This window comes from Vombatus ursinus, unplaced genomic scaffold, assembly GCF_900497805.2.
Source record: "Vombatus ursinus unplaced genomic scaffold, bare-nosed wombat genome assembly UNPS02006779.1, whole genome shotgun sequence".
Lineage (NCBI taxonomy): Eukaryota > Metazoa > Chordata > Mammalia > Diprotodontia > Vombatidae > Vombatus > Vombatus ursinus.
The window spans coordinates 19601847-19628506 of NW_020946557.1; the positions used below are offsets into that span (position 1 = coordinate 19601847).

The following is a 26660-nucleotide window of genomic DNA, read 5'->3' on the forward strand; positions in this document are numbered from 1 at the left end:
ATGCTTTTGCTCTCTTCCCTACTTTGTGTCTTAGCTGGCTATGTTTCTGCTTTTTTAGTAGAAACGTCAAGTCTTACAGATCTCTATCCTCCACTTTGGAAGGAATGTCCTGGCCAACTCAGTGACTATAGAGTAGAGGATGGGGTGTACACCATTAATCCATGGCTATATCCTGAAAGAATGGGGATGTACAAAACCTTGATTACAGTTACAGCTGAATATTTTGAAAGATTTGCACCAAATAATGCAGCAAACATCTTATGGGGACTACCTCTGCAGCATGGATGGCAATATGAAACAGGTAAGAATAAGCTTGTTTAGTAGAAGAATACTTCTAACCATGAAACTTGTAACCACGAAATTGCGTAGGGTGGAAACTTAATGTGTCATGAAATTGATTCATCATCATCAACACTGATTGACTGATGAAGATTTAATGGTTACCATATGTGAGATGCTGTGGGAGTTGTTGAAGATACAAAAAATTCTGGATTTGAGAACATTGCAACTGGTTTAAATACTGGTTCAGCTATATATTATCTATGTGATTTTTGTCATGTGACCTCTTGGTTTCATCACATGTAAAATGAAGAGCTTGGAAGAGATGAGCTCTGTAGTACCTTCTAACCAAATATAAAGTCACAGGTCATTCATATCTTTATCTATAAAGTGAGAAGGTTATACAACTTGACTAACTGATGACATTCTAGCTATAGATTTATTATGTATAAACTGTAATGCTAATTTTCATTTATGGTTTATATAGTTCACAAAGTGTTTTACCTATAATATCTTATTTGATCCTCACCACCACTCTGAAGCAGGAAGTACAAGTTTTATTATTGCCATTTTAAAGATGAGGAAACTCAGGTTCAAAAAGATCAAGTGACTAGCCCAATGTCAAATGAGTAAGTCCTTAAAACCAGGTCCTATGATTCCATATTCTTTGCACTTCTACCTATAGCACACTACCTGCCAGAGTATTTCACTCCTACTGAGGAGATAAGAAATGGCCATATAATGTAAAATTAAATAAATATAACAAAATAAAGGTTAGTTAGGTGGTTCAGTGGATAGAGCACTGGGCTTGGAATCAAGAAGACTCATATTCATGAATTCAAAATCAGCCTCAGAGATTTACTAGCTGTGTGATCTTGGGCAAGGCTCTTAACCTTGTTTGCTTCAGTTCCTCATCTGTAAATGAGCTGGAGAAGGAAATAGCGAACCACTCCAGTATCTTTGCCAAGAAAACTCCAAATAGGGTCATGAAGAGTCAGACATCACCTAAATGACTGAACAACAACAACAAAATAAAAATACAAAAACTTAAGGCACCATTTGCTGTGCCAAAAATAGTGCTTCTGGATTTCAGAAAAGGGAATGACAATGAAAAACTGAGGGATTCAAAGAAGATGCTACAGAAAGTGTCAAGGAACTAGGCTTTGAAGGCAGAGAGGCCTTAGATAAGTGAAAAGAAATTGTGTAAAGGATCCCAGGCAGGAGGCAAAAACAACAATGGAGATGGCATTTTCAGGAAACAGCAAATCAGTTTGTCAGGGCATCACATTTGTATAAGAATGGCAATGGGAGTTGAATTTGTAGAAGTTAAGGAGGAAATTATGGAGATTCATTGTTGTTGTTGTTGTTTTTAGTGGTGGTGGTGGTGGTAGCCTGGCTCTCATGGAGGCTCTTAAATAGCAGGCAAAGGAGCCTAACTCAGTCCTGTAGCAGAATGGAATGAATTTGGATTCAGAGGATCTTAATCCATCACTCCTACCTACTTCCTGGGTGATCTTGAGTAAGGCATAAAAGCTCTCTGAAACTCAATTTCCTCCTCGATAAAATGAAGTGATTGGACCAGATGATCTCTAAGATCTATAACAGCTTTAATAAGCTTCAAATCAACATAAGCCAAGATCTTCCCTCTTCAGCTCCCTTTTTCTTTTTCTCCACACCTTGCAAAGCATATCTACAATTCCATTTTGTCTATGTCACTCCCCTGCTCAAAAATTTCCATTGATTCTGAACTGTCTACAGACTTATGGGATTTAGAGCTGTGCTAGTTATTTGATTTGAGGCCCCAAATTGTTGAGATACTGGACTTAAGCCCAGTTTCTTTCTGAAGTACTCTTAAGAATCTGCTCCCAAACTTGTCCTTTGAACTTTTTGCCACCTCTCACAATGTGATGAGAGCCATTCTTGGAGATGAGTCATGTTTTCTCAGTGCATAAACCACTCCCTAGGCTGTTATTGATGGTCTTCTACTGCTCCTTGACATAGGATCTTCTTCCTTTTCTCTCTTACTCATGTTTTTTTCCTTCCTTCCTTGGTGTGATACTATAGAAGTGGCACTAGACCCAGAATCAGGAGAATTGTGTTTTCACCCTAGTTGTACAACTAACTAATGGTATGACCTTGGCCAAGTCACTTAATCTTGCTGATCCTCTCTTTCTTCATCTATGAAGAGAAAGGATTGGTCTATTAAAACTAACCTAATGGCTTTAAATCTAGAAGAGTCCTTAGAGATCCTTTAAGATCTTAGAGATTAGCCAGTTCACCGCCTTTTAGAGACAGGAGCATTCAAGCTTAGATAACTTAAGTAATTTGACTAAAGTTTTATCCAATTCAATAAACATTTATAAAATGAAGACTATGTGCATGTCACTGAGCTAGGTTCTGGGATACAAAAACAAAATTTAAAAAAAAAACAATCCATGTCCTTACATTCTGCTAAGAGACCCATTGCATGGACAGATAAGTCAGTATATGCATGATCTTTAGAGGAAAGAGGACCACTAATGCCTTGAGTGCCCAGAAAGGTGGAACATAGGGTCATGGGATCATAGATTTAGAGCTGAAAGGGACCTTAGAAGTTACTGTGTCTAACTCCTTCATTTTACAGATGAGGAAACCTGAGGTGAGCCTTAAAGAAAGGCAAGGCACAACTAGTAAGTAGCAGGTGTGATAATCTCTTAGGTCCCTTCTAGTTCTAATGTGCTATAAGTCTACGATTTTTCCTATCCCTACTTCTTTTTATCTGCTCTTTTTCTCTCACTTTCTCTCCCTTTGTCATAAACCCAAAAGCCCTCATTGGACTGGTTTGTCACGCATGACTAAAGACACACAGGACTGAGATCTTAGAGACTAGTCAGGCACTTCAGAAAATCTACTTGGCTATATTAAAGAATAAATAAGTACATGAAAATCCTCCAATCAAATTCTTTCTGATTCTAGACCATCATAGCCTAGAAATCTAGATCTGAATGGGAGCAGAGTCATTCTAGATAATCTCCTGCCTAGAAAGAGTCCAAAAGGCTACTTTATTTTGGGAGCTAAGTTGAATGGTTTGATTCCATTGATTCCATTCCAAATGCTTGGTTACTTCAGGGGTCTCATGCCCCAGAGTACTATAAGATCCTCTCTACCATATCCTGGACTTAGAACTTCTCATTTCTCATATCTTTGGGAATAATGGGTAAGGACATTTAGCCTTTCTTTTTAAGTAATTTACTATAAATAATATTAACAAGTTGGACTTGTGATTCCATTGGCATTCAGTGAAGAATCTCCTTCTACTGATGCCAATTAGCACCATTCTGCAACTTGTAGTCTTACAGAGATGCCTACAGCCTTGACAAGCTAAGTGACTTGATCAGGATCACACAGCCAAGTATATGTCAGAGGCTAGACTTAATTTCTGATATTCTTGGCTTTAAGTCAGTTCCCTATACATTACACAACAGTTACCCCTCTTTGCAAATGTGTATAATTAAACAACTTTTTGTCACTCCTCTATAACTCTATCAAGATTTTTTTGTCCATTTTTTTCCTTTTCCTTTTTGTCCTATATAATTATAGCTAGGGTATATTCTGTTTTTCTAGTTCTTTTTCACTATTCCCATAATATTTCCATATCTCCTTATATTCCATATATATTAAATATATTTTATTATCTTATATCTTACATATAATTATATATCACATAATTATACGTAATATATATTAATTTTATCATGAATTTTCTTTACATTATTTAAATTTTTTAATTGAACATCTGAGTAGATTCCACTTTTTTTCTATTACAAATAATGTATTTAAAATAGTATCTAATAAAAAAACTTTTTATTCTTTTTGATGATACTCTCAGGGCATATTCCCAACAATGGAATTATAAATTCAAAGGGTTTGATTATTTTTGTAATCTTTACCACACATTACCCAAATTACCAGTACTACTTGTACTCATCTCCAAAGTGATTCTACTAGTTTGCAATTCTTTCAGCTATAAAATGCTGATAAAATCCACCTGTTTCTTCACAGCCTTGCCAGCATTATGTTGGTTTTTTTTATTTTTTGCTAATTTTATGAATGTAAATTGGTACTGTTGAGGTTTAGAGTTGGGAGAGCTGGTTCAGGTGTGAAAGAATTCACTTATACTTTCTCTGTAACCATTGGAAGTTTTATTGATGCAAAAACAGCAGGCTAGTTCTGGAAAGAGAACAAGCAACTTACAGAGGGATAGGGATCTGCTTTATCTTACAAGATAAGGGGAGGGGTTGTCATGACACAGGATGAGGAAGATGGATGGCAGGATAGGAGACTTAGGATAAGGAAGATGGGAAATTTTATGAGTCAGCATGAGGGAGAGAAGGAAGTTTTATGGTCCAGGATGGGGGGAAGTTTTATGGTATCTCAAGATAAGGGAAAGAGACTCTAGGATGCCCTCAAGTTCAGGAGGGGCCTCACAAGGTGCTGGAAAAACAACTGTTAATTAAAATTTGTTTCTTTAAAAAGCTTTTAGTTTTCAGGGCACTGTATGTCTTCTGCTTCAGCACCTCCAAAAATTATCTTAATCTGTTGCTTCTCTTTGATTATTATTGAGGTTGAGTACTTATGCATTGATTATTAACCATATGGATTTCCTTTCGAAATTTGTGTCATTTATCTATTATGGACTAGAAGTTTCCTTTACACATGGTTCCTTATGCATTTCATTTATGGAGCTGTTTTAATCTTTAAATACCTTAGAGTTTATATCATCTCAATATTAACATGCAATGATATGTCATCATGAAAAAAAATTTAACACAAATAATGCTAAAGAATACCTGGGTACAATTCTTTTATAGAACTCATCTTCCTAAAGTTACAGGAAATGTGGCTATCTACCTTTCAATGACTGAGAATAACCGAATTAGACTATAATTTGACTTGTACTATTCACAAATCAACATCCTATTTATCAAGCATGGACATCAAAAAGATTATTATCATTATGATCATATTAAACTATAAGAACTTAACTTATGAAGCACCTCTTCCTACCCAACATATGTTAGCCCAATCAAATTTGTCTTGTCAAAATAAAAAGAATACTCTTTTATCAGTAGTTCTCTTGACTACTTGGGAATATTTGATGTGTGTTCATCGATTAAAGAAGGCATTTTACAATCTTTACCCAGATATGTTTTAAACTGCAGCCAGCAATACTGACAAATTAATGAGCCAAATGGTAAATAAGTTTAATTATTGCAACATTGGCAATTTTCTATAATAAATTTTCAACCTCTAACAATTAGACTCCCATCTTTTCATTCATTCATTTAACATTATTGAGCACAGGGGGACATCTCCAGTTATCCTGATCTGTATCTTGCCACTGGACCCAGATGGCTCCAGAAGAGAAAGTGAGGCTGGTGACTTTGTACAGCTCTTCCTCATTTAAATTCAATTCACTTGTAAGTCATGGCATCATCTTCTTGATGTCATGGTCGTCTTCAAGAATGAATGACAAATGACAACAACAACAAAAAAAAAAAGAAAAAAAACAACTATAACAACAATTATTGAGCACATCAACTATGTGAAAATCTATTAACCAATAATTACAATTATTGTGTATGTACTATGCCAGTATTTAAAAAATACAAAAATACAAGTTTGGACCTGAAGAGGATGTTAAGATTTACTGTTTTACAAATCCTTATCAATCACTATAATCCCTATTTTGCCCCCAGAGAAGGTTATTGTGCAAGGAGATTTGCTCCAAGAAAGGAAAATTTAAATGATCATTTTGTTGTTCAGTTATTTCAATGGTATCCAACTCTTCCTGACACCCTTTGTGGTTCTCTTGGCAAAGATACTGGAATGGTTGGCCATTTCTTTCTCCAGCTCAAGTTCACAGGTGAGCAACTGAGTCAAACAGGGTTAAGTGACTTGCCCAGGATCACACAGCTAGTAAATGTCTGAAGCCAGATTTGAATTCACAAAAATGAGTCCTCCTGACTCCCAGGCCAGCACTATACCCACTGCACTACCTAGTTGTCCTTCAAGGATCAATAAGGAGTTCAATGGAAAGAGTCCTAAACTTTATGAATATGAAATGGAGTATCTCCAAAAACATTTTAATATTTGAGCTGTATACACAGAACTGGAATTCAAAGCCCATCTCTGCCTCTTACTGCTTATGTGACCCTGGACAAATCACTTCAGTTCTCTTGTTCTTAGTTTCTTTATGTAATAGATGAATTCCTGGGAGAAGATTTAGGGAGGGGGGAGAGCAAACAGGGCAGCGAAGAGAAGAGAGCTTTGGCTTCCTGGGAATGCCTCTTTAGGATTTATCTTTCCCTGAATGCTTTGATTTCCCCAAATGTCTAAGTAACTGGGGTTTTTTACTTAGCTGCTTATCCTAAATCATGACCTCAAAGGTAGATTCTCTGGAAGAGCTAGTGCCTTCTTGTGCACCTCCATGATAGGACAAATTTTTTTTCCTTTAATCAATTTATTTTTAGTTTTCAACATTCACTTCCTTAAGCTTTTGAGTTTTAAATTTTCTCTGCCTCTCTCCCCAAGATGGTGTGCAATCTGATAGAGGCTCTATATATTCATTCTTATTAACCATATTTTCACATTAGTCATGTTGTAAAGAAGAATTAGAACCAATAGGAGGAACCACAAGAAAGAAGAAACAAAACAAAACAGAAGAGAAGAGAAAAATATAAGAGCAAATAGTATGCTTCGATCTGTATTCCAATTCCACAGTTCTTCCTCTGGATGTGGAGAGCATTTTCCATCATGAGACTTTTGGAGATGACTTAGATCCTTGCATTGCTGAGAAGAGCTAAGTCTATCAAAGTTAATCATCACACAACATGGCTGTTACTGTGTATAATGTTCTCCTGGTGCTGCTCAATTCAATCAGCATCAGTACATACAAGTCTTTCCAGGTTTTTCTGAAATGAGAGGACAAATTTCAACAGCTATAGTCTCTTACATTTCCAATGAATTAAGAGTTGTATTTTCTCATCTCTTTTCTGGGAACAATATTTGAGCATTATAGCAACTCAAGGTTCAGTCTGGTTTTTTTTCTTTCTATTTACAGCATTACGGTTATTTTTACTGTTTTTTCTAGTTCTACTCACTTCACTCTACATTCATTCATATAAATTTACCCAGACTTCTCTAAATTCTTCATACTTGTCATTTCCATTTCTCTCCACCAACATGATAAACTAACCTAGTTCTAGTCCTTGCCATTTCTTACCCATTCCATCCCCTCATAATCCTTAACTACACCCTCTTTCCTGGCTACTTCCTTACTCACTGGGTAAACATGACCATTTCTCCTCTATTTTCAAAAAATCCTCACTGGATCCAGCCATTCCAACTAGCTAATATCCCATACCTCTCCTTTTTTTTTCTTTGCCAGGTCAACTCCTCTACCTGTGCCCTGGATCTCATCACCTCCTATGTCCAACAACATTAAATCTTATGTTCCCTGTCCCATCCCTACCCTCAATATTGAAACTCTCTTTACTAGATCCTTCCCTGCTGCCTACCAACTCATCTCCCCTATTATTCACTTGACTTTTTCCATGCCCTCAAACTATGATTCTATATTTCTCTTGTGTGGCTAAACTCTTTGAAAAGGCCATCTCCATTAGGTGCCTCCATTTCTTTTCATTTCACTCTTTTCTTAACTCTTTGCAATTCCTTCTTTCTGACCTTTCCTTTTCTCTTTCCTTTGCTGGATTTTCATTCATCTCATACTTACTAACTGTGGAGACACTCCAAGGCTCTATCCTGGGCCCTTCTCTCCTCCGTAACTATTTCACTTGTTGATCTCATTGGTTTACACAATTTCAATTATCATCTCTGAACAGTTGACTGTCAGAATTATTTGTCCAGACATATCTCCAACTGCCTATTAGACATCTCAAATTGGTTGTTGCTGAGATGTCTTAAACACATGTCCAAACTAAAATCATTATCTTTTCCCTCAAACTCTTCCCTTTTCTAATTTCTCTGAAAGTACCCAAAAGGGTACTTTTGGGGGTAGTGCCCAAAAGAGTATCACCATCTATATTCTGAGTCACACAAGCTCATAACCTGGTATCATTTAGTATCAACATTTATCTTCCAAGTCACATAAACTTATATCCTAGGTATAATTTATTCTCTTCCAGGCAGATTAGTTGATCCTACCGGTGAGACTGAGTGTGGCAGGGAAAATGGAGACAATACATGCATTTCTGTGGACAGCTGGTGGGCTTGTAAGTACATTTAAATATTCTAAGAATAAATTAGTGCCCTTTAAAAAAGTACCAATTCCCTCTAGAATCTAAGTAGCCAAAAAGTTACCATTTAAGAAAAAAAATTTCTTTTGTGGGCACATAAGACTATATTGCAGCACCATCTTGTGGCCATCACACCACATTCTCAGCTACGACAGTGACAATGAACACAACTGAAATTTTCTAACTTGGGAATTTCTCCTCTTTTTCTTGACCAGTTGGCCCAAAAAACTTCTAAGGACAGCATGACATATTTCAAAGCTCCACTGGATTGTAAATGGAGTGGGAGAGGGGAAGTGCATAACCTGAAGGAGATCACTTTGGCTTTTCAATTTAAAGCTATTCAACAAATATTTACTAATAATAATAGGATACATATATATTTCTTTAAGGTTAGCAAAGAATTTTACATACATTATTTCATATTAAGTACCTACTATGTACAAGGCACAGCTTTAATGGTTGAAAAGAAGCAATATTTAGGATTTTGAAAAGAAGCAATATAACAATCCCTGACCTCAAGAAGCTTACATTCTATGGTCTAGGGATGCGCACATAGGATGTAACAAGTACACAGATCAATGTAACATAAGGTAATGAGGGGAAAAGAGAAAGTGAGGCAAGTGTCCTAGGGAATTTTGATGAAGGAGAAAATGTTTTCAACTGGGGGAAACAAGGGAGGAGATGGCTCTTTCACCTTAGAAATATATCTTTCTTTAAGAAAAATGGCACCTTGAAGAAAGATAAGGATTATGAAAGGCAGAAAGGAAGAAGGAGAGGAACATGTACATTCCAAAAACATAGTGCCAAAAAACTAAACAAATATCAAATAGCATAAGGAGTGAAAAAAGAGGCATATGATTTTGGAAATCATGAAATTACTAGTAATCATTAAAAAAAAACTAGTTCCAATAGAATTCAGGAGTCAGAGGAGTTAAAGAGTGGTAAGGAAGAAGTGAAGGCAATGAATATAGGATATATATTATTTGAAGGAATTTAATAGTAAAGAGGAAGAGAAATATAGAATCATAGTTTGAGGGCATGGAAAAAGTCAAGTGAATAATAGGGGAGATGAGTTGGTAGGCAGCAGGGAAGGATCTAGTAAAGAGAGTTTCAATATTGAGGGTAGGGATGGGACAGGGAACATAAGATTTAATGTTGTTGGACATAGGAGGTGATGAGATCCAGGGCACAGGTAGAGGAGTTGACCTTGCAAAGAAAAAAAAATAGTCCATGTTTTCCTTAGAGACAAGTGTTAAAGACTAAAGGATAAGTAAAGATAAAGTGGAGTTTTGAGGCCTATTCTAGTGGAGATGAAGCAGCATGGCATAATGAATAGAAAGCTAGCTTAGAATTCAGGAAGACATACTATACATCTTTGTTATATGAACCTAAGCAAATCACTTAAACTCTCAGTGTTCTAGGCAACTCTTTAAGACCTGTACTGTAGAGAGTTTCCTCATTTGGAAATTCCTTATTTCATTGAAATTACAAGTCTGGTCCCTATCCTTTATCTGTAGAGGAGATGAAAGACCTTGAAGACTAAAGCCTCAATTTTCCCACCAATAGAATGGGAGGTACCGGGGGGCTTGACCAAAGAAGAGAAGGTCTGGAACAATTGCTTTAGGAATTAAAATAGATAATTGATTAGGGAAAAATAGGCAATAAACATTTATTAAGCACCTACTGCATACTAGGCAGTATGTACTGGAGATACAAAAAGAGGCAAAGAATAGTTCCTTCTTTCAAGGAGCTTACAGTCTAATGGGGAAACAATATGTAAACACATATGTACAAACAAGGCATACATAGGATAAATAAGAAAAAAATAACAGAAGGAAACTACTAGGATTAATAAAGTTTGAGAAAGGTTTCCTGTAGAAGATGAGATTTGAATTAGGACTTAAAAGAAGGCAGGGAAGCCAGTCAGTGGAGCTGAGGAGGGAGAGCATTTCAGGCACTGATGAGAGCCAGAGAAAATGCCAAGAGCTGAGAGATGGAGTGTCTTGTTTGTGGAATGACCAGGAAGTCAATGTCACTGGATCAAAGAGTATGTGTTGGGGAATGAGGTGTAAAAAGACTGGAAAGGTAGGAAGGGGTTAGGTTACAAAGGGTTTTGAGTGCCAAACAGAGAATTTTGTATTTGATCCTGAGGGTGATAAGCAGTCACCGGAATGTATGGAGTAGGGGGATGGCATGGTTGGACTTCTGCTTTAGGAAAATAATTTTGGTGACTGAATGGAGGATGGATTGTAGTGGGGAGACACTTAAGACAGGCATCTGCCTCAATTAACAAGCAGGGTCATTCAATTGTCCAAGTGAGCTGCTGAGCTGTACCTGTACCAGAGGAGGGCAATGTCAGAGGACAGAAGAAGCCATATTTGAGAGAGGTTCCAAAGGTGAAACAGGCAGATCTTAGCAACAGATTAGACACGGGAGGGGAGGAATGGTAAAGAGGAAGAGTCAAGGATGATACCTACACTGACATCTGAAAGGCACTGGGAGATATGAGGTTGGAGATCAGACCAAGATAATAGATTTTAGAAACATCAGCATAGGAGGCAGAGGATATATAGGACGATCATTATCAGGGATGGAAGGATCAAGTGAGAACTTTTTGAGAATAGGAGAGACAAGAACATGTTTTCTGGTAGTAGGGAAGGAGCCAGAAGACAAGGAGAGTTTGAAAATAAGTGATAGAGTGGGGATGACAGAGGGAATAATCTGTTGGAGCAGATGGGATGGAATAGGATCACTTGTGCAGATAAAGGGGTTAGCCTTGGTAAGGAGTAAGGCCACATCTTCATGTGAGATGGGTGAAGGAGGAGATAGTGGCCAAAGATATCTGAGTGATAAGAGGAAGAGAGAAAAAGAGGTAGCTTATGGTGAATGGCCTCAATATTTTCTGTGAAGTATGATTTTGCTTGGTAACAGTGACTTCATAGTTGAGATTGGATAAAGTTCAGTTTTCATAGGCCCAGTAAGCACAGTGATGTGACTTTGTTCAATTCAACAATTTAGAAGTATATAGAAAAAGGCAGATTTTGGTATAACTTCGATTGGTAGATGAGAACCCTAGAGGTAGGACAAGGGGGCAAGGGATTGAAGGCAAGAGAACAATATAATTAAAATGGATAGTAACAGGTTAAAGACTGTTAAGTGAGATAAGTGAGACTAAGGGGCAGCTAGGTGGTGCAGTGGATAGAGCACCAGTCCTGAAGTCAGGAAGACCTGAGTTGAAATCCCACCTCAGACCAAATACTTGACACTAGCTGTGTGACCCTGGGCAAGTCACTTAATCCCCATTGCCTTAAAAAAAAAAAGAAAAGAAAAGTGAGACTAGAGTAGGGGTGATGGTTAAGATAGAGAATAATGTTAAGAAGAGTGAAATAGAGAAAGATATGAAAGGACAGGGGATCAGTGAAAAAAATTGTTTTCCTTGACTAAGTATATTTTTCACAAAGAATTTATTTTCCTTTTTTTTTCTTTTGTCCTCAATGTGGTGGGTGACGGGAAAGAGAGGAAATAGATCTATGGTAATTAAAAAAAATTTAACTTAAAAAAAGAAATTGTAGAGCTCATAATCTTGGAAGTGCTTCAATTATGAATGATGAAATCTAAGATAGGATGTTTCTTGTGAGTTGCTGTGGTTAGAATAAAGCTATATGTCATGAGAATTGAAAAGGATAATAATTTGGGAATCGGGGATGTTGAAAGGGATAATGTGTGTGCATATGTACTCAAGTCTGCAGTTAGAGTTTATGAACCAAATGCTAAATTCCTTAAGAAAGGAAGGAAAGTGCCCCAAAGGCCAGTAGTTCATAGCAATGAGGATTAAATTATCTAGATGAGAGAATTGAACCTCAAATGAAGAGAAGCTGCATAGATATGATGCCAGAAGAGTGATTTGTAAGAACTGGTGGGGAACAAAGGGGATAGTCACTCTTGCTCCTGGCCTAATCTGTTTAGGGACAAGAAAGGGCAACCAGCACTGGAGAGGATGTCTTTCTAGGAGACCCACGTTTCTGTGAGCACAAGGTAGAAAGAGTATGAAAAGAAATTGAAGATTAAAAGTCTATTTCTTAAAGACCGAGCAAGGATTCCAAAGAGTACAAAAGAGAGTGGTGGCAGAAAACAAAGGACCTGGGGAGCTATTAAATTGAGCTGGATAGGTATGAGAATGCTGAAGTAACAGGGTAAGGGGATATTTACCTTAACTGGCAGAAATTTTGAATCATTAGGTTTAGGGGAGCAGGAGATACAAATTTGCTAACCATAAAACTGAGAAAGAATAGTTTGAGGCCTCACTCTTATGGAGACCTTTGATGATGATGTAGGGTAACACTGTTCTTCTCCAAATACCAGGTAGTCGAAAATAGAAATTTGATCCAGAGGTCTGGTTCCCCAGACACCAGATTGACTTCAAATATCATATCAGCTCAGTGTTTTATTTACATCTCTAAGATAAATGGGGATGAGGTATATCCAAAAGATATCTCAAACATGGAACATACGTACATACGTGGAACATACATACATGCAACATGCTTAGTTCTGTATCAGGCCTGGGTTTTGAGACTCTGTCCTTTTTTGGCATTCAGTCTTGTGTCCAAAAGGGTCAGTCAGGGAGACTTTGAAGTTGTTGCTTCAGGTTCCAGTTTTTCAGATGCTAATCATGGTGATGCTCTAGGCATAAAATGGTTAAGGCTTGGAATAGACTAGTCACTCTAGGAATGAAGAAGAAAAGTTGAGACCAATAAATATTGCAGAGAAAGAATCAGTAGGACTTGGTTAAGGATCAAACTGAGGGGAGATTAAGTGAAGTTAGTCAGAAATGACCCCAAGATTTAATCCTTTTAAGGTTAGGAATGCAGTGGGATGTCTGTAAGAAAGAGAAATTTTTGAAGAGGGGAGTATAGTACATATTATTTTCATAGGTCTTTTTGGTAGTAGGGCAGTTCCAAGTGGAAACATAAACAACTAGAAATACAGTGCTGGAATTCTATAGATTTTAATTTAATAACCTAACCCCTTTGTTTCAGAAATTAAAATTTGGCTGTTGTCAGTTTCCTGGTTTGAAATATTTTATCATTAGCACTAAGTTTTATTATTAATCATGATCTAATAAATTAGCATACAACTTCACTACTGCACAACTGTGTTTGCTTGAGCCATCTATAATCACCTTCACTATATGGTTAACTCTTTGATCTTGTATCAATAGCAATGTATATCAGTTCTAATAACAGCCACCATTATTTCCACAGGCATGAATTACTATCTAAGTGCACTACCCTTCTTTGGTGCAGTTGAGGCTGGAGTATTAGGGATCTCGTCAGACCAAGTGAAACTTTCACCACCACCAAAGGACCAGATGTATTTCTGTTATAATGTTACTGCTTGCCGTTCATTCTTCCCAGATGCTATGATAAAATGGAATACATTTTTTCAGGTTTAAAAATATTTATGCTATTCTTGGAGTAAGGTATCCTATCTCTTTCTTGCACTGGGGATATTTTACTTGCTGCTTTCAAATTCCACAGGAATAGAATGGCACCTTTATAAAGGAGTACAGAACCCCTTTTTTCCCCAGTAATACTATAATGGTACATGCTTTGATTGGACTTTTGAACAACTAAACAGCCATCTTCAATTCCTAGTATCTTTCTCTTCTACATCTGAGAAACTGGACAACTATCATGATCTTTACCCCTAACTGCATTAAATGCATATTTTAACTAACAACTGTGGCTGAGTAATGAAATATTCTGGTTAACTCAATATTCTGGTAAACTTAGGGGACAATTGTTGACATGTAGGATCAGGGAATCTTTCCTAGCATAGTGGAGCTGCTTATTCCAGTTACTTTAATGAACAGTAACTGGCTAAATCAACATGTGGCAATCTAAATCAGTCATGAAATGTCCACAAGAAGAGTATCAGGGTAGAAGGTAGACATGACTTATATTTGATAATGAAATAATATGCTTATACTTCTAGATGCCTAGCCCACTTCTTTGGATTTTGATGTGATTAAAATGATATTATTTGTTCCTTTCTATTTTAATCCTCATGAATTTTTTAAAGAAAGTTCAAAGCTTAGTAATTTTTTAAATTGTGATTTAATCCTGGACAATTTGAGGAAAAAGGAAGACAAGGAAATACGAATTAATTAAGCTCCATGGCATTATATATGCCAGGCACTGTGCTAAGTGCTTTATAAATATTATCTCATTAAATTCTCACAAATGCCCTATAAGGTAGGTGCTATTATTATATCCATTTTACAGTTGAGCAAACTGTAGCAAACAGAACTTAAGTGACTTCCCCAAGGTCACACAGCTAGCAAGTGCCAGATTTGACTTCAGGTTTTTTCCCCCCATTTCCATGCCCATATCTCTGTCTACAGTGCCATCTAGCTACCTCTAGAAATACGAAAATGTTGGAACTTGGACTTTGGAAAATGTTCCTAGTTAATTTCTTTCAGATGCATCTACTCTAGAAACTAAGTTCTCCTCTCATTTTAAATACTATGCCCCCATAATCTTTCTTGCTTTTTCATTTTTGCCTATCTATTAAAATCGTTTTTCCTTCTTGGCTTAGCAAGCAAGGGAAACTTCTAAAAGCCTGGATGACTTACTGAAATACTTATGGGATGCACACATAGCAAGCCTTGAAGTGGCCAGAAGCATTTTTGACAATAGGTAATAATTCATCCTTTTTTACTGAGGGCCTTGCTTTACATCTGATGCCTAAGCAAAGTTTCAATCTTATCCTATTTTATTATTCTAGAATTCCTTCCATGCATTTATTAATGCTTCAACATTTGTTAGCATTTATATAACAAAATAACATCACTAAGTGAAACACCAGATTTAGACTCTGACATCTTAATACCTGATAGTCTATGTGAGGAAGTGACCTTCATAGTAAAGGAGATAAAGATGGTGATGCAGGTGGACCAGACCAGGTAGACATAGAAGAAATCTCTACTGGAGGTAATATAATTCTGAAAGCATGGAGAGGTCAACTCTCCATGTATCTGAAAGAAGGAAAGATCTGAATGATTGGAAAAGTAGTGTGGATGGTATTACCATCAGACAAAAAAAATTAACTCATGTACCTACTTTCTATTTCTGTGAAATCTTTATGATACACATTTATTGACTTATTAAGACTGATCTTGACAAAAATTTGAGAGAAGAACTGACAAGCTTGTGAAAATAATTATCTACAATCATGTATAGCTATATAGTCATAAAATTGGTCAAAACTTGCAGAGAATACAAGGTCTAGCTGCATTTTCCATTGATCTTCTTAAAAGTTTTACTCAATAAGGCAAAATTCAACCTAGAGGGATTTCTTCCAACAAAATGCTTCTAATTTATATCATAAAATCTTGTGACACCTCAATAGATGTGACAAGAGAAGTAACTTTGTTCAAAGACATTCTGATAATCAATATAAGGGAAGACATAAACAAGATGTCTGGAGCCAAATCCAAATGGAAAAGAGATGATCTATACCTCTACATACTTTTGTTTGCAGAAGATTTTGTGTTGATTGAATCAAAACTCAGAATACCACTGAGCCTCCTTGATAAGATCTAAGCGCATTTTGGGGAATCCTTTGAAGAGATTTTATGGCAGGATATGGACAAGATTTGTGCAGAATGAAGAGGCATTGAGGAGTAATAGCAGAAAATGTGCTGGGTTTAAAGTCAGAAAAGACCTAGGTTCAAATATTGCCTCCTATATTACTAGCTATGTGGGGGCAGCTAGATGGCGCAATGGATAGAGCACCAGCCCTGGATTAAGGAAGAACTGAGTTCAAATCCGGCCTCAGACACTTGACACTTACTAGCTGTGCGACCCTGGGCAATTCACTTCACCCCATTGCCTTGCCAAAAAAAATATATATTACTAGCTATGTGGCCACATGTAATTCACTTAACTTCTCTGACCTTCAATTTTCATATCTGCAGTAATATAGGATGAGGATAGAGATTAGAATCATTATTTCATTTGTATAGTGAACTACTTGATGAGAAAATGCCCTCTACTAATGTGGGTCAGCACCTGCTCTGCAATTTATAGTCTTAAAGATTTGTCTAGGGTCACATGGCCAGAATGTGTAAGAGTTAGGACTTAAGCCTAGATCTTCCTGGCTTTGGGCTAGCTCTTTATCCACTATGTTTCAGTATACTATACTTCAGTAAATATAATATTATATACATATATGTTATACAGTATTTTTGGCCTTATTTTAAAAATAGGGACATTAAAATTCAGAAAGGTTAAGAGAATTGCCAAGCTTCTCCTGATTCTGCTACCTCACATGACTTCCTTAATCCCTTGCAATCTGGTTTCCAAAAGACCTCATAATAGACCAATCCAATGGCTCCTTTTTGGTCTACATTCATGTGTATTTAGTACTAAATGGATGAATGAAGCATATCGGTTATGCCCAAGTCACCAAGTCCATGCCATAGCCTTTAACAAGCAATTTGTCTATGACTTTAAGGAGAGGGAGTATGTGTAAGAGGCATTTATAAAGCATCAAACAGTATATTAAAATTAGGCCTATAACTCTAGATCTATAAAGGATCTTTGAGGTCAGCTGGTCCAATCTTACTACTTTAAAGAGGAGGAAATTAAGGCCAGGAGAGGTTGTGACTTGCCTAAGGTCATACTGGTAGTAAGTGGCAAAACGGGATTCAAACTCGGTCCGGTGATTCCAAGTTCAGTGCTCTTTCATCATGCTGACTCAGTTCAGAAAACACAGGAATGTCATGGGATAAAGTTGGCTTTTGAAGAATACTAACACAGACTTCTTTGAGCAAACTACTTTTCAAATGTATGCTGTCTGGCTAGGATTACTCTGCCCATGAGTATCAGTTTACTCTTAAAATAGGATTTTTTAAAAGACCAGACCTGAAATTTCCTTGATATGGGAAATTCCCTCTACAAATGCAGTTTGGCTGTTTGCAACTTAAAGTGAGTTGCCTGGGACAACTAGAGCTTAAGTGACTGACCCAGAGTCACACAGTCAGTCAGTATGTGTTAGAGGTCAGATTTCAACCCAGGTCTTTTTGAATCTCCATCTGCTACTCTGTCCTGTGCACTAGGATGCCTCTGATAATAGGAGTAATCTTCTCATATTTGAATTAATAGGGACATACTCAGTAGCTAGGCAGAAACTGATGATGCTGGACTTGGGAAGTTAATAAGGTTGCAAGTTACTGGAGAAGGTAGGTGGAAATGGAATCTAGGACAGAGAAAGCCTTTAAGGACGCCTCTTTTCATGAGAAAATAAATATGAGAGAATGAATAAAGATAATGGGAAAATTTTAAGGTTGGAAAATGAGGGAGTTTATGATTTATTGCCTTAAACTCCTTGAGCAAAGGGGGCTACATCAGTAAGAAAGAAAATGTGCTAAGAGTAAACTGAGGCTGAGGGTGGAATCTGGGGCTTCAGCAGATTCAAGAAAGTTATCATGATGAGTGTGCTTAGAAATCAATAAATTAATAAGAAACATTAATTGTTAAGATGATGACCCGGGTAAGGTTACAAAGAATAGCATGAATTTGTATTTCACCTGGTTATCATAGGTTTGTACCAGTTATGGTAATGTGAATTTCCTGGGGAGAAGGCTGTTGGCAGAAATGTTACTGTAGCGGCTAACAGTCAGAAATACTTTCTCTATAACATTGAAGAAGAGGGAGAACTGAAATCACAATAAGTAGTTAGTATAATGAGAGGAAAAATAAATCATACTTTTGGAAAATAAGAGAAGATAGATATTTAAATCTCTAACTCTAAATGTTAACTTTTTAATGTTTTTCTTTTAGAAAGCTATATTTCTCCAAACCAGAGTTAGATTTTGCAAAAAGTTGGTCAAATACTGTGGATTATATTGCAACAATCAACTTTGAAACAACTTTGAAGAAAACAGCTAAATTCCAGAAGTATCTGCCCCCAAGACTGCTCAAGTCTGGTGACCATCCCCTCTTCATTAAGGATTTCACTGATTCCCAGAATAGAATCTTGTTTTTGATTAATCTTATACACAAAATAGATGATGATTCAGGTAAGTAGTTGAAGTGTCCGTGTTTATTTTATCAAGTGTTCCTCTACTTAAGTCCCACTTTGATTTCTCATGGCTTGAAAATGACAGCAGAATGTCCAAGGCTATGCCAGTGGTCTTGACTAGCAAGACTGACTAGCAAGGTTCTAACAAGCTGGAAAGGTTTCAGGTATGGGCCTGAAACTACCAATAGGTTGATTAGCAAATGTTCGTGTTTCTTGTCTTAACAACTAACATAGGCTATCTACTAAATCACGGGGGTCAGCATGTGAAGGTGATCCCTAGAGATCAAGGAAGTGCCCACACCATTAAAATCACAGATATTTTCAATTATTGAAGTATGAGGTTCATACTTGTAGGGAGCATGGAGAATCAACATGGTACAAGGGCAAGAGAATGAGATTTGGAATCAGAGCATCTGGTTTCAACTCTTGGCTCTTCTCCCTTATAAACTATGGGACCTTGGACAAGTCAATTAATCTCTCTGAGCCTGAGCTGTCATATCTGTAATACAAAATAACTTCTATCTCTGATTCTATGATATTCTATTAGTTATAGACAGAAGCTATAGACAGACAAATCAGTCCTATTTTAAAGGCCTACAGGAAAGGAAATGCTATAACTTAAAATTTGTTCTATACTGGGTCTACAAAAATTTTCTTAAGATGAAAAAGAGGATTGATCAGTCTTTCCTACTCTTTTTAGTTTTGTTTTTGTTTTGCAATTTAACAGCAAGACCTATTCTAAATGAATGTTTTTATAGTAAATCAGTAGCCATATCAGGAGAGCAAAGACAACCCACATCAAAAACTTAAGCATTCCTAATGAGATTTGTTGAAAGATAGTATTTAGAATGTTATGGATAAAGAAAGGGAGGTGACCCAGTGGATAAAACACTCGGCCTAGGGTCAGGAAGACCTGCATTCAAACCAAGCCTCAGACGTTTACTGGCTGCGTGACCTTAGGGAAGTCTGCCTAAGTTTCCTCAACTGTATTTGTCTGATATATGACTGCTACACACACACACACACACACACACACACACATACATATATACATACATACATACATATATATATCACCCATGGTTGGGAGGAGGGTACTGTGGGGGAGGAAAGAAAAGAAATATGCAAGTTAGATGCATACTGGGAACTAAGAGCAAGCTAGCTTGAAATTTAAATTTTGATATGGGTAATCTACAAAGTCAAGTGTCAAGAATTGATTTTAAATTCACTTTGGAGGCCTGTAATATTTAAAACTGTTAAATGAGCTCCAAAATAATTGGATATTAATGATAGCCTTCATTGGCACCTACCTAGAATATTAAAATAGCCTTTTATATATCTTCCAATTAAACTAGTAACCACCAACTAATGGCACTCCCTCAATTAACCCTCTGATTAGTATGGCTACCTAAATAACTTTTTTATGCATATAGCTAACCACCTCTCTACTCTTCTAAAAAAAAATTCTGGGGCAGCTAGGTGGTGCAGTGGATAGAGAGATGGCCTTGGAGTCAGGAGGACCTGAGTTCAAATCTACCTCAGACACATAACACTTACTAGTTGTGTGACCCTGGGCAAGTCACTTAACCCCATTGCCTGGCCCCCTCCAAAAAAAAATTCTTCAGTGGCTCCCAATTGCCTCCTGAATAAAGTTTAATGTCATAGGCTAGGCCTGATATACTGGTCTCTTCATAATTTATAACCAATAGTGGAATGAAATGAGACACTCTAAGTGTTCAGTGGTTAACAAAAGTAGGTTTACTTAGCCACAGCATAAGAAGGATGCTTGACAAGGACACAGCATTTAACTCTGATAGATGAGGACCACAATCTGGCTAGCAAGGCATGAAGTAGTAATTTGTAGCCTTGGTACATCTGCTAAGTATGCCCTGAGTCTGCATGAGCAAGTCTTTTTATGCTCTTAAGGTGATCAGAAAAGAAAACCAATTTTTTAATGAGCAGAAATACATTTTTTCTCCCTCCCACCTCCCATCCCATTAAAAAAAGAGAAAAGAAAAAAAATCCCTTATAACAAATATAAATACTCAAGTAAAATAAATTCCTTAATTGATTGTATAAAAGTGTGTGTGTGTGTGTGTGTGTGTGTGTGTGTGTGTGTGTGTGAGAGAGAGAGAGAGAGAGAGAGAGAGAGAGAGAGAGAGAGATTCTGTATCCTAAGTCTATCAACTCTTTGTTAGGAGGTAGATAACATTTTATCATTGGTCCTCTGGAATTATGGATGGTCATTGTATTGATCATTGTTTCTAGATCTTTCAAAGTTGTTTGTCTTATAGTGTTATTATTGTATAAATCATTCTTCCTGTTCTGTTAATTTCATTTTTCATCAGTTTGTAGAAGTCATCAAAATTGTTTATTTTTGTAACATTGATGTTATAGTATAATTTATTCTTCTGATTCCACTAACTTAGCATTTATATAGTACCCACTATGTGCCAGGCATTATTCTAAGCATTTTACAAATATCTCATGTGAATCTCACAACAACCCTTTAAGGGATGTGCTGTTATTATCCCTGTTTTACAGTTGAGGAAACTTGAAGCAAAGAGAGGTTAAGTGATTTGCTCAGGATCATATAGCTAGTAAGTGTCTGAGGCTATTATTATTTCCATTTACATATAAGGAAACTGAGACAGACAGCGGTTAAGTGACTTGCCCAAATAGTTTCTGAGGTTAGTTTTGTACTTAGGTCTTCCTGATTCCAAGTCCAGGAATCACTTTACCATATCACTTTGCTGTATATAGGACTTTATCTATTTCTTTGATCTTTTGGGCAGATAGAGCTAGCAATGGTATATTTGGGTCAAAGGGCATGCATCATTTAGTAATGTTTTATGTATAATTCTAAATTGCTTTCCATAATATCCATTCACAGATCAACCTACAGTGCATCAATGATCCTATTTTCCAACAGCCTCTCCAAAATTTCTAAATTTCCTTTTTACCATGTTTGTTAATCTAATAGGTGTGAGGTAGAATCTCAGAATCTCCTTAATCTTTATTTCTCTAAGCAGTAGTAATCTGGAGTATTTTTCCGTGTAACTACAGATAGTCTGGATTTCTTCCATTGAGAACTGTCTGTTCATACTTTTAGAACATTTAACAATTGGGGAATGACTTCTATTTTTATAGATTTAAATCAATTTCTTACATATATAGAAATGATACCTTTATCAGAAAAACAATGCAAAGATTTTTTCCTGTTATTTCCCTTTTAATCATAACTTTATTAAATTATGCAAAAACTTTTTTAATTTTGTGTAATCAAAATAATCCATTTTATCTTCTATGATCCCCTCTATCCTATATTTGGTTATGAACTTCTCTTCTATCCATAGATTTGATAGGTATTTTTTCCATATTTGTCTAATTTCTTTATGATGTGACATTTTATATTCAGGTCATATATTCTTTTGGATCTTATCTTGGTATAAAGTTTGAGATTCTAAACTAAATCTAATTTTTTCCCCATATTTCTGTCCAAATTTCACTATTTGTCAAATAGTGAGTATTTACCCCAATAGCTGGGTTGTTTGAATGCTAGGATACTTACTTTAGAAAAGAAGCCAAAACAACATATCACAAAGAATATATACTACAGTCAGGCTGGACTTTTATCAGGGGAAAAATATACATTTAATTAACCATATTAATAACAAAATAAACATTCATTACTGTTAAACACTAGAAAGCATAAGGAATAAATGGTCCTTTCCTTAAAATGATAAATAGAATATATCTGACACCAAGAGTTACCATTATATGTAATGAAAATAAACTAGAATCACTTACAATAAAATCATGAATGAAACAGGGATGTCCATTTTCACCATTTCTATTTTACACGGTACTAGAAATACAATCTTTAGCAATAAAACAAGAAAAAAAATTAAGTGAATAAGCAGAGGTAAAGAAGAAGCAAAATAGTCACTTTTTATAGATGATATGATACACAATCAACTAAAAATTAATTGAAACAATAGCTTCAACACACTTCCAGGATTAAAATAAATCCACACAAATCATGAGCATTTCTATATTATATCAATAAACCCCATCAGGAAGAGATAAAAAGAGAAATTCCACTTAAAATAACTACAGAATGTGTAAAATACTTTGGAGTCTACCTAATAAGATAGAAAAAATAACTGTATGAGTACAAGTACAAACCACTGTTTACATGAATAAAGATAGACCTAAATAATTGGAAAAAATGTATTAATTACACAAAATCACAAAGATGGTTAGTGATATAGTAAATGCCAATAATGTGATTTTTAGCATTATGATTATCTATGTTTGGATAAACTGTAGGCTCCTAGAGAGGGAGGCCAATTTTAAATTACTAAATTTTTTGTCTTCATTCATAATATGTGCCATATTTGTTGAGGAATTTATAGACTCTCTGACCTAAAATATCCCTTAGTGGTGCCAGAGTGGGGAACCTGAAGCCTCAAGGCCACATGTGGCCCTCTGGGTTCTCAAGTTTGGCCCTTTGAATTAATCCAAACTTCACAGAACAAATGAAATTTGGATTCAGTCAAAGGACTGCACTTGAGGACCTAGAGGGCCACATGTGGCCTCAAGGCTACAGAGGTGGGGAAACTGAATTTTGGATTCAGTCAAAGGGCTACACTTGAGGAACCAGAGGGCCACACGTGGCCTCAAGGCTGCAGGTTCCCCACCCCTGATAGCCTAACCTATGGATGGACAGAAGGTGATTACTCAACTTCTTATGTAATAAATTTGCTAGGCCTCCTGACTCCCAGTATTCCTCCACCACTATTTTGTGCATTTGTCTTATTCCTCAACTAGAGAATAAGATTCTTAATGACAGAGCCCGTATGTTATTCATCTTTTTGTCATCCTTAGCACTTGGGAAAATGTCATAGACAAAATTATGTACTCAAATAGATCTGTAGTCTTATCAGTTTGTAAGTTCTCTTTACTGTTGATCAAAATCCACACATTCTTTTTGACTCTTACCTAAGTCTTCTCAAAAGTTTAATAGAGGGTATCTACTGAATGGGCTAGAGGCCTTCCTTATTTTCTCCTGACATAACAATGATATCAACAAGGCACTCTGGCTGCCTACCTGATATCCCTCACCCTTGCCACTTGACTAGTCCATTTTCTTTCCTGAATAACATTTTTATTTTACTCTTTGTTGACTTTTTGTTTAGGGTGGGCCTAACAGCAGTACTCTGTTAATTCAGATTCAATGAGACTTAAAACTTGCAAGTAATTGAATGGTTAGCAAAAGAAAATTTGTTTTGTCCTAACATGGCAAGGATATGAAATAAGAATATAGTGGTACTTGGCTTCTCCTGACACAGTTCCTTTCGTTCTCTTATAGAAATGTGTTTTGTCAGCAGGATGGGATATTGTGACTCACATCATCTTCATACATCCACCAAGCAATAAGAGAACTATGGATATAGCGAGTGGGACAATTTATACCCTTTAGGTGATGTGGCAGCTGTGCCAAGAGAGGCAAAGGTTAATCATGTTACAAGCCCAGTTTTTTTTCCCTTTTAGGGAAAACTAACCTCTGTTGTGGGGAAATAACAGATCCTATCCTATCCTTCAAAGTCCTTCATTCATTATATGTTGCAGTATTCTCACATCTCCTATGTGCTTTTCCATTTCTTTTCCATAATGAATACTCAGTATTTCTTCATTGAAAGAATAGCCTTCCAGAAAGTTTTAGAGATTGGCTTACCAAGAAAAAAAAAGTAACTTAGTTTCAATATCAGAGCAGAGAATCTGAACATTTAATGTCTTGGTACTAAAATCGATTTAATTTAAAATGTACATTTTAAGAGATATGTGACTTTTACATTTTGACCAATAACCTCTTTTTTTCTTTCCCAGGACACAAATTTTTGTCTTTCTTCAGAAATTTAATGAAGTCTGAATATCTAAGGAAGATGGTAAATGATTTAATGGAACAGATTAGTCAAAACTATAATATATCTCCTCAGGAATTGGATATTATTTTTTCAGAATACATATGATTATTTTAATTCAGGTTTCTTAAGAAAAAGTCATTCTAACAATGGACTTTGACATCACAGTATAATTCTTGTGTCATCTGGTGATTTGAGTTTAGTTTTTTTTGTATAATTTGGTTAATGATGTTTGTGCCTTTTTAACTGAATTAATGATTCCCTGCCTAATTATACCAATTAGTAATTCTTACTTTCTCATTTCTAGCTAATTAAAATGTCTAGCTAAAATACAAATGAAATTCTGTCTTATCTATTAATTATGGTGTAATTCAAAAGTAATAAATAAAATCTTTCCTGGATCCAGTCTCCTTTTCGTTTTTTCTTTGTTACCAAGAAGTTTCCCCCAGGATTTTACAATTGTGTGTATTCGAGATGACCAAATTACAAACATTTTTAAGTGATAGATCTATAGGACTTATTGAACTAAAATCACTCCGTGTGATTAAAATAGTATTTGGACATGTTTTCTTCATATTTCATTTCACAACTATAATTGAACCTTTAAAAATCAGGAATTTGAATGTTTGTTACCACTAGGAGCAAGAAATATTTTGTACCCACTCTCATCCCTATTACTGACTTCCCTTTATAATTCTATTTTTATTTGAAATTTAAACATCAAAAAAAGAAAGCATTTCAAACATACAGAATAGAATAAGCACACAAAAAAAGATTGGATATGAAACCATGAATTTCTATTTTATACCACTTGATTTTTTAAAGTATAGTAAATTCCTCATAGTGCTTTCAAAACTCTTCTACTTCTCTGTGCTTCATCTAAACTTCCTTCTATTCCTTCCTATGCATTTAAAAAAGATTCGATGACCCTCTTTTTCTTGGCATCAGTTTTGCTGCCATGCTTCCTTCAAACCCCCCGAACTTAAAAAATGAAAGGGGAAAAAATAATTTTTAACAACTAAGTACAGTCAAGCAAAATGAATCCATACCATGGCCATGTTCAAAAATGTTTCTTTTTCTGTCAGGAGGTAAATAATCTGCTTCACCATAGGTCCTCTGGAGACATGGGTGATCATTGCATTGATAAGTGTTCTTAAATCTTTCAAAGTTGTTTTTCTTTATGATGTTGTTGTCTTTCTATCATTGTTCTTCTGGATCTGTTTATTTCACTCTGCATCACTTTATATTAACTAGGATTCTCTGAAATCATCCCTCCCTTTTGTAATTTCTTAAAATGCAATGATATTTATTTCATTCATATGCCACGATTTGTTCAGCAATTCTCTAGTTGACAGACATCACTTTAGATTCTAGTTCTTTTCTTCTTCTCTTTAAACCTCCTCCCCACCCTCACTTAAGGATCAGAAAGCTTGTTTTGTTTGTGATCTCTCTTCCCCAGTATTATCTTTCCTCATATCCTTGCTTGCTTCCTCTGTGAGTTGAATATATTTCTACAGCAAACTGTATGTATGTGTTCAACCTTTCTGTTTCTGAAAAGAGGGACTCAATTGAAACCTATTCCCGTTATACCTTCCTCTATGTTTATATGTTCTTCTTTTAACTTGCTCCGATTGTGGGAAGTAGCAAGTTCCACCTCTTTCTCCCTCCTTTCTATACCAGTGCATTCCTTTTACTCTCCCTACTCTTTGGCCTCTCAAAACTCTCAGAATAGAACCAACCCAACCATAAATCCTCCATTTTTCATATATATACTTTCATATATATATGAATATGTATATATATATATATTCTTGTTATACTCCCTTAAGAAGCATGAAGACATGAAAGTTTTGATGAGATGCTTGTTTCTTACCTCTGGTGGAATGTTAGCACTACATTTTCATAAAGGCTCTTAGAACTGCTCAAATAATGTACCTTTCTAAATATCTCTTGAGTCCTGTTTTTGTATTCGGAAGTTCCTATTTAACTCTGGTCTTTTCATCAGAAATGTTTGAAACTCCTCTCACTAAAGACCCTTTTTTTCCATATATAATTATGCTCATCTTTG

The 26660-nt window shown here is 36.0% G+C and overlaps 1 protein-coding gene across 1 annotated transcript; it reads left to right on the forward strand.

Moving 5' to 3' along the window:
• LOC114033225 (protein LEG1 homolog) lies at nt 1-24700 on the forward strand. The gene is made up of 6 exons (XM_027848685.1): nt 1-301; nt 8466-8552; nt 13841-14025; nt 15177-15277; nt 18425-18663; nt 24558-24700. The coding sequence occupies exons 1-6, from the start codon at nt 1-3 to the stop codon at nt 24698-24700; spliced, it is 1056 nt and encodes a 351-aa protein (XP_027704486.1).
• Nucleotides 24701-26660: the final 1960 nt, after the last annotated feature.

What these genes read in the sequence shown, in the direction of transcription:
- LOC114033225 (XM_027848685.1), top strand. Translation starts at nt 1, where the DNA reads ATGCTTTTGCTCTCTTCCCTACTTTGTGTCTTAGCTGGCTATGTTTCT. An exon ending in TGTGGACAGCTGGTGGGCTT is followed by an intron (nt 8,553 to 13,840) that starts GTAAGTACATTT and finishes TTATTTCCACAG; the next exon opens with GCATGAATTACTATCTAAGT. An exon ending in AGAAGCATTTTTGACAATAG is followed by an intron (nt 15,278 to 18,424) that starts GTAATAATTCAT and finishes TTTTTCTTTTAG; the next exon opens with AAAGCTATATTTCTCCAAAC.